Below are 7,877 nucleotides of genomic sequence, written 5' to 3'. Positions count from 1 at the left end.
TACCCACCCAACTTCACTTTTGTTTCCAGTTCGCCACCCTTTTTTCCGTCATTTTTCCACAAAATCGCTACTATCCAGCCCCCCTCTTCCTCCTTTGAGTTGCCACCCTACACTACTACTACTCCCCTTCATTTTGACTGATTTTCCCACACATTCACTGTTACTGCCTCCTCCCCCATCCCATTTGGGGTAATTTTCTCCCAAATCCCCAATTATCCCCACCCTGACCACATTGTGAGGGGAGGGTCCCGGCCCCATTTTTGGTGTTTTCCCCCCCTCCGACAAACATTTCCAGCTGCATCTCTCTTTAATAGTGCACAGAACCACGTTACAAAACCCCCCGTCCCCACGACCCTCCCCCMCCCCAAAATTGGGGCCCCCCCGGACCCCGCAAAGGGGACAAAGGCAATTCTGGTAACGGGGGAGCAGGGGGGAAATGAGGCACAGAGGGCCTGGGATGAGTCCCAGGAAAGGGGTGGGGGGGTCCTTTGTCCCTTTCCCCCCCACTCCACGGACCCCCACCAAAAATCCCAGAGGAGATCCCCCCTCCCCTCGAGTCCCACAGGCCGCACTGCGGACCCCCAAAGTGGAACCCCCTCCCCGGCCCCGGTTTGATATACCCCCATAAATACCCACCCCATAAATACATTGCAAAGCAGTTACAGCACCCTCCCCTTTTCAGGGGGTTGGACACCCCAACTGAGGAGTGATGCCCCCTTTTTTCAGGGGGACTGGACACCCCTATGGAGGGGTGAATCCCCCTATATCGGGGAGCTCTACCACCCCCTTTATAGGGACCCCCTTAGTTCAAAGGGGGAGCTGTACCATTATATTGAGGTTCGGCACCCCCTTAGTGAGGGTGCCCCCAGATAAGGGGGGTTAATCCCTCTTAATGAGGGGCTTGACCCTGCCCCACTTTTTGGGATTTTTCTCCCCCCATTTTTTGGGGTCCCTCCCTGTTACCCTGGGGGGTGGTCTCCATCCTCCCCGCTTTGTTTTAGGGGCACTCGCCCTGCCCGCCCCCCCATTATTTATGGGGGGGACTCAACATACCATAAATACCCACCCCCATTTCTCCCCAACCCGGCCCAGCCGTGTCGCCCCCCCAACCTTAGTAGCCCTCCCCCTTTTTTCCTCAGGAGCCCACCCATGATTTTGAGAATCCCCCCAAGGTACAGGGGCAGGATTTGGGGTGCTCCAGGCACCCCGGGGGGGTCAGATCGCGGTGTCCCAGAGCACGGCATGAGGCCGGCGGGCCGGGGGCGTTCCGGGGGGGGGTGGGGGAGGCGGGGGGCGGCTTTCGGGAGCGGTCCCCCCTTTCCAGGCGGGGGGGGCGGGCAGGGGGGGCAGGCTGTCCTGCTTGCACAGCCCCCCCCCCCGCCCCCCCCGCGCCTTGATCTCCGTGCAGACGCAGCGTTTGCGGTCGATCACCTCCTGGAGCTGCCCGTCCCGGGGCCGGGGGGTGGCCACGAAACCCCCCCCGGGACCTCCACCGGGGACCCCTCCGGAGAGGGGCCGCGCCGAGGGGGGGCCACGTGGGAACGGGGGGGCCCCGGCCTGGCGCACCCCCGAGGTGGAGGCGGAGCGGCCCAGGCGGGGAGCCCCGGGGAGCTCTGAGGATAAGGGAGGAGGGTGTCAGGGGAACATGGTGTCATGGCCCCTGCCAGCCCCCCGTGTCAGTCCTTCCCCAGGAAAAAGCATACCCACATTGTGCTCATCTCTGCACCCACCCACGATCTCTACGCCCCTGCAATTGTCCCCATTCTGCCCAGGATGTTCCCCACGTGTCGCTCCGCATGGACCCCCGCCCACTATCGTCATGCAACCTCCTCTCCCCCTGTCGTCCCCGTGTGCCCCCAGTGTCCCCATCCGCCCCGCAATACCACTGTCCCTCCCGCCAATATCCCCAACAAGTGTCCTCCCCCCATGGTCCCCTCTCCGGTGTGTCCTCCCCACCGCACGTACCCGAGGGTCTCCCGCAGGCAGGGAAGGTCTGGCAGGGCAGGGGGGGTCCCGGCCTGCCCCGGGGCCCCTCGGCCCGGACCGGGATCCCCGAGGGGGGGAGAACCGACCCSGTCCCTCCCCGCTCCTCCCGGGGGGGCTCCGGGGCCTCTGCGAAAAGAAGGGAGGAGGGGAGGAGTCAGCCCCGCCCATTGGGCGTGGCCCCGCCCCGAGCCCCGCCCCATTCCCGTCACTCACTCTCGGTCTCCTTCCCGCGGCGGACAGAGGCTCCGCCCCCTCGGCGAAGGGGCGTGTCCTCCTCTCGGGCGAGGGCGGGGCCTCCCGAGGCCACACCCCCGCGCAGGCTCTCGTAGGCGGGCGGGCGCTTCCCGGGGGGAGGGGCTTCGGCGGACGGTGGGAGGGGCAGCGGCCCGAGCCCCGCCCCCGCCCGCTCGCGCCCCGCCCCTCCCGGCGCGTGGTGCGGGGGGAGGGGCGTGGAGTGGCTCCGCGCGCGGGCGGGGGGCGGGGCCTCGCGCCGCGAGGGGAGGGGCAAGCGCGAAGCGCTCTCGGGGGGCGGGGCCAGCGGGGGTGGGCGGGGCGGGAGCAGGTTGGGGAAGGGCGGCGGGATGGGGGCGGGGCCGGAGAAAGGGGCGTGGCCGATGAAGGGGGCACGGCCAGTGTGAGGGGCGTGACCCGAGAAAGGGGTGTGGCCACTGTAGGGGGCGTGGCCCGAGTGCGGGGCGGGGCCGCCGAAAGGGGCGTGCGCGGCGTGAGGGGCGTGTCCGTGGAAAGGGGCGTGTCCCGAGAAAAGGGCGTGTCCCGGCCCCTCCCCTGCGGGCAGCGGGCAGCTCATCTCCTCGTAAATGGCTTCGGGCTCCTCGCTGGGTGGGGCAGGGGCGGCTCCCGGCGCCCCCCGCCGAAGATCCCCCGCCGGGATCCCCCGCGCGTCCCCCACCATCTCGATGTAGACGGGCTCCTCCCCCTCCCCCTGCTCGGCCAGAGGGGCTGGGGGGGCCCCGGCCGACAGCCGGGTCTGGGGGCTGCGCGAGGGCTTCAGAGGGGGCGTCTGCCGCATGCAGCCCCCCCGAGGGGTGCCTGGGGAAGGGAGGGGTGTCACGGAGGTGGTGGCGCGCTGTCCCTGCCCCCTCAAAGCTCTCGTGTCCCCTCCCTGCTCCTCCAAACCCTGTGTCCCATCCCTGCCCCCAGGTCTCACACAATGCTCAGCACCCCCAAACCCCCCTTACCCCACTTACCACCTCTCTTGGCGGGCGGTGCCTCGAGGCCCCGGTTCTCGGGGTGCCCCCGGTTCTCGGGGTGCCCAGTGCGGGGCCCGGAAGGGCGCAGGGGCACCCCCGGGGGGTCGGGGATTCCCACGGCGTGGCAGGACAAGGAGCGGGGGGCCATGCCGGGGGCGCAGGGCCGGGGGCCGCGTTCTTGGGGCGCCGGTAGGGTCAGGAACCCGACACGCAGCGGGCGTCGCAGGGACCCCCCCTCCCGCGCCTTGGGGACTCTGGGGAGGGAACACAGCGGGTCAGGGTGACCCCAAAATTTCTAGGGACACCCCAACCCACTCAGAGATTCTCTGGGGCATGGGACATGGGGTAGAAGGGGGAAGTAGGGTCCACCATCTTTGGGGGTTCTGAGTTGCAGAGGGTGGGCCACAGGTCTCAGGGTCATCCCAGGAGCGCAGGGGGACATCGGGGCTCTGTGCATGGGACTTCTGGGAAATGGTGGGGGTCCAGGTTACTCCAGGGTGAGTTGGGGGCCTTTGTGTCCTGCCAGAGGAATTCTGGGGGCTTGGGTGACCTCCCAGGCTGGTCTCAAGGTATCCCCATCTTTCCCCAGAGTGGTCCAAGGTTGTCCTGTGGGTCCCAGTGTCCCCCCGAGGGTGGTCCTGGGGGTACTGGTTTCACCCGAGGGTGGTCTTGGGAGGTTTCAGTGTCCTCCCCGAGCAGTCCTAAGGGTTCTGGTGTCCCCCCAGTATGGTCCTGGTGTGCGCCACGAGTCCCAGCGTCTCCCCAGGGTGAGTCCCCGACGTGTCCCCGTGGTGCCCCCTCACCCCTTGCGCGGTTCCTCCTCGCGGGGGCGCCACTCGGGGCGGCCCTTGCGCTGCAGCAGGTTCATGGCGGCCGCTGGGGGGCGCTCCTCCCCCAGGCGCAGAAGGGCGGCGGCGGCGGCGGCGAGTTCCGACCGCGGGGGGGCGCTCATGGCTGGGGGGCGGAGCCTGCTCAGGCCACGCCCCCTCACTGAATGGGGGGGACACCCCCCAACCCCCCAATTCTGTGCTGAGACCCACCCGGACCCCGTGTCCTGAGAACCCTCCTCCACCGCGTCCCGAGACCTCGACGCACCCCGGTCCTGATAACCCCCCGCCCCTCGCGGACCTCCGCATCCCCCTGCTCACCGCGACCCCCAAACCAAACCCCCGGCTTCCACTCGGACGTCGAGTCCCAATGCCCACCCTCCCCAAACCCCGCGGACGCCTCAGTACCCCCGGGAGGACCCCGCCTTGCCCACCTGGAGGCTGGGTACCCCTGCCCTTTCCCCCCACCAAAGGGATCCTGGGGTCCCCCTGCACCCCCAGGTGCCGGTTTCTCCAACCCCACCCGGACCCCTCCGCGGCGATGCCGGGGTGCTCCCAAACCCACCCGAACGCACCCGAAAACCGGGCTCCCTCCGCTCACACCGATGCCGGGGATCCCCCGAACCCGTCCGGTGCTCCCCAGAACCCCCAGGCTCCCCCTCCTCACCGGAACACTCCAATGCCCCCCAATCCTGGCTTCTCCCCATCATTCCCCCCAACCCCAGGTTCTGATGGCCCCCGACCCCACCCGGACACCGGGTTCTTCTGTCACCCCCCCAGCTTTCCCGGTCTCCTCCCACCCCGCCCCCCGTTACCTGTCGCTCTCTCGGGGGTCCCGGGGTTGGGGGGGGGGGAAATCCTCCGCCGCGCCCCCCCCCCCACCGCCGCCAGCACGGCCGGGCCCGGGCCGGGGGCTCACGGGGGGCGTTGGCCCATGGCGGGGGGGGCTCTAGCGGCCTGCGGGGGAGGGGCAGCGGGTGGTCACCGGGCGCGGGGGGGGCCCCGGGCCCACCCCCATTCCTCCCCTCCTCCCTCACCGGCCGCTCCCGCCTCCCGCTCGCGCCGCTCCATTGGCGCTGACGCAGCGTCCGGGACGCGCCGCACCCGCGCTGGCGCCCCCTGGCGGAGCGGAGGACCCGCCGAGCGCCGCGCGGTCACGTGGCGGCCGGAGGGCGTGTCCTTCTGGGCGTGGCTTTTGGCGGGAGGGGCGTGGCCTGAGGGGGCGGGAAGGGAACGCCTTAAAGGGGTAACATCACTTCCGTTTCCCACTTCCGGGTGCTGCCGCCGCCGCCGCTGCCGCCGCCGGTAACGGCTCCGGGCCGGCCCCACCATGTTCCTCCTCCTCCTCCCGCCGCCGCCGCCCCCATGAGCCGCAAGAAAAGCGGCTTCGCCATCACCAGCGTCCGCGGCGGCAGCGGGACCGCGCCGGGCGATGGCTCCGGCGGCGCGAGCGGTTCTTCCTCATCCTCCTCCGGTAGCCCCAGCGGCTCCCGGTTCCGCCTGGTTCGCTTGCTGTCGCCGGGGGAGGTGCTGCGGCGGGGCCGGTGGCTCTGCCGCGATTTCTACGAGCGGGACGCGTCTCCGCGGGGAGGGGGAGGCGGTGGCGGTGGCGCGGGGAGGGTCCCGGTGTCGCTGGACGCCCCCCGGGCCATCCCCGCCCCCCACCAGCCACGGTCCCTCGGGGCCTTCGCGCAGCTCGTGCAGCAGGTGAGAGGGGGCGGGGTCTCCTGAAGGGCGGGGCAGAGATGACCACGCCCCCTGGACCCCACCCCCTGAACCCCCCCCTTTGTTTACAGGCGCTGCCCCCCAAACCCCCCTCGCCACGCCCAGTGGGCGGGGCCGAGCTCAGCGCGCGCCTGGGATTGGCTGGCGAGGAGAGCGAGGACGAGGGGTGAGGCGGGAATTCCGGTTTGGGGGCGTTCCGGTTTGGGGGTGCAAGGGAGGGGCGGGGGTTCACCTCCCCCCCACCCAAAAACGGGAAAAAAACGGGGAGGGGAGGCGGGGGGAAGCTGTGCCCCTCCCCCACCTCGGATATCTCGGGTGGGTGGGGGAGGGGCGGTACCCCATCTTTACCCCTGACACCCCCATCTTGTCCCACAGTGCCGGCAGCGGCGTCACCGCCATCGACAACAAGATTGAGAGGGCGATGGTGAGACCTCGGGAGGGGAAACGGAAAAGAGTCCTGGGGAGAGCTATTGGTCCTAAAAATGGGCGGTGGGGGGCTCTGGGACCTGGATGTGGGACTTTAGGGGTCCTGGAGAGAGGAACTCGGGGGGCTTTGGGTGCTTACTAAGGTGTATGGAGGACTGTGGGAGCTGGAGGGGGGATTTGAATCCCTGAATGGTGGTTCTGGGGGTCTGGGACCTGGACGAATCCCTGAATGGTGGTTCTGGGGGTCTGGGACCTGGACGGATGAGCTTTGTGTCCTGGAAGGGAGGCTCGAGGGGATTTTTGACCTTAACTGGAATATGGGCGGGGGGATGTGGTATCTGGATGTAGGATTTGGGTCCTAGACAGGGGGGCTCTCGGGGTACCGTGCCGCCTCTCCTCCCTGCAGGACCTGGTGAAGTCGCACCTGCTGCTGGCGGTGCGGGAGGAGGTGGAAGCGCTGCGGGAGCAGATCCGGGAGCTGAGCGAGCGGCACGCAGCGCTGGAGCGGGAGAACCGCCTGCTCCGGGCTCTCGCCACCCCGCAGCAGCTCGCCCGCCTGCGGCCCCCGCAGCCCCCCGGGCCGCCCCCCTGAGCTCGGGGAGGGGGTCTTGGGTGCTTCTCAGGGGGCGGGCAGGGGGTCCCCCCGCTCGCTGCGCCGCTGCTGCTTTATGGGGGCGGGAATGGGGTTACGGGGTTCCCTCGCCCTTTCGGCGCAACTCGGGGCCTTTTTTAATAAAGCCGCAATTTTTACAGCACGGGGGAGAGGACCGTGTTAATTTGGGGGAAACTCGGGTTAATTTGGGGGTTATTTGGAGCGAGTGGGAGATGGGAACCGCTCCGGGCTGAGGAGGGACTCGAACCCGCGGCCGCTCTAGGGCGACGCCATGTTTTGAAGGTCAACACCAAAAAAGGCGCCGTGGTGGCCGCCATCTTTGGGGCGTCAGAACTAGGCCGCCATCTTGGTGAGGTCGGACTGCGGGGCGAGGCTACAAGCGGAAGTGGAGGGCGCGACTTCCTCCGCCATGAGGCCGCGCACGGTCCCGCCGCCGCCGCCGCCGCCGCCGCTCGGGGGGATCCTGAGGCGGGAGGGGCGCGGAGCGGGGAACCGGCAGGTGGAGGAGGGAAGGGACACCCCGAAACACGGCGCTGGGGYGGCTGGGAGGGGATGAAACACCTCMAAGTACAGCAGCGGGGGACCACCGCAGTTCTTCCCCCTCAGGTGCGATTCGCGCCCAGCCCCGCCATGGACGATGAGGAGGAGGAGGGTGAAGATGGGGGAGCCCCCGGCCCGGCTCTCCCTTCACTGGCGACCCCCACCCTGCACAGCAGCCGAGGGGGGCCGGGGGGAGCCCCCTCAGAGCCGTTCGATGCCCCCCGAGCCGCGGCCGCGCTCTTGGGCAGCTCCTTCGCTGCTCGCAGCGCCCTGGGAGGGGCGGCGGCCGCAGGTCAGTCTGGGCTGGTTTGGGGGGTCAGTCATCACTCACAGCCGCCTTTGCGCTGTTTTAACCCTAAACCTTCTTTTTTTTTTAGCCATGAACGTGCCCCAAGCCCAGCGGCTCTTCCGGGGCTTGGTCAGCCTGGCAGTGCCCCCTTTGCCAGGGCTGCGCAGGGGGGTCCCGCCTCCCCCTGTGCCCTCCCCACAGGTGAGACCCTGCCCCAAAACCCCAAATGTTCCCCTTTAGGGGGGTCCCGCCTCCCCCTG

At 69.1% G+C, this 7,877-nt stretch overlaps 2 protein-coding genes across 3 annotated transcripts; one reads left to right on the top strand and one right to left on the bottom strand.

Moving 5' to 3' along the window:
- Positions 1-1,154: 1,154 nt before the first annotated feature.
- Positions 1,155-4,898, bottom strand: LOC130587865 (neuronal tyrosine-phosphorylated phosphoinositide-3-kinase adapter 1-like). The gene is made up of 6 exons (XM_057388835.1): positions 4,840-4,898; positions 4,001-4,151; positions 3,195-3,451; positions 2,200-3,036; positions 1,966-2,112; positions 1,155-1,613 (listed from the first exon to the last, which is right to left on the bottom strand). Exons 2-6 carry the CDS (start codon positions 4,147-4,149, stop codon positions 1,216-1,218), a joined length of 1,788 nt encoding a protein of 595 aa, XP_057244818.1. The 5' UTR covers positions 4,150-4,151; positions 4,840-4,898; the 3' UTR covers positions 1,155-1,215.
- A 369-nt stretch (positions 4,899-5,267) lies between these two features.
- LOC130587866 (sperm acrosome developmental regulator-like) lies at positions 5,268-7,866 on the top strand. 2 transcript variants are annotated; one of them, XM_057388837.1, is made up of 5 exons: positions 5,268-5,731; positions 5,821-5,915; positions 6,125-6,173; positions 7,395-7,620; positions 7,706-7,866. In XM_057388837.1, exons 1-5 carry the CDS (start codon positions 5,390-5,392, stop codon positions 7,855-7,857), a joined length of 864 nt encoding a protein of 287 aa, XP_057244820.1. In that variant the 5' UTR covers positions 5,268-5,389; the 3' UTR covers positions 7,858-7,866. The 2 variants fall into 2 exon arrangements, with proteins under 2 accessions (XP_057244820.1, XP_057244821.1); XM_057388838.1 differs by lacking the exons at positions 7,395-7,620; positions 7,706-7,866 and adding an exon at positions 6,582-6,932 and having other exon boundaries at positions 5,271-5,731.
- The last annotated feature ends 11 nt before the right edge of the window (positions 7,867-7,877 follow it).

Source organism: Malurus melanocephalus, unplaced genomic scaffold (genome assembly GCF_030028575.1).
Source record: "Malurus melanocephalus ecotype Western Australia unplaced genomic scaffold, MMel_1.1 scaffold_2590, whole genome shotgun sequence".
NCBI lineage: Eukaryota > Metazoa > Chordata > Aves > Passeriformes > Maluridae > Malurus > Malurus melanocephalus.
The sequence above is the reverse complement of the archived record's forward strand: the minus strand, read 5'-3'. Positions and strand labels throughout refer to the sequence as shown.

What these genes read in the sequence shown, in the direction of transcription:
- LOC130587866 (XM_057388837.1), top strand. Translation starts at nt 5,390, where the DNA reads ATGAGCCGCAAGAAAAGCGGCTTCGCCATCACCAGCGTCCGCGGCGGC. An exon ending in TCGCGCAGCTCGTGCAGCAG is followed by an intron (nt 5,732 to 5,820) that starts GTGAGAGGGGGC and finishes CTTTGTTTACAG; the next exon opens with GCGCTGCCCCCCAAACCCCC. An exon ending in GAGGAGAGCGAGGACGAGGG is followed by an intron (nt 5,916 to 6,124) that starts GTGAGGCGGGAA and finishes CTTGTCCCACAG; the next exon opens with TGCCGGCAGCGGCGTCACCG.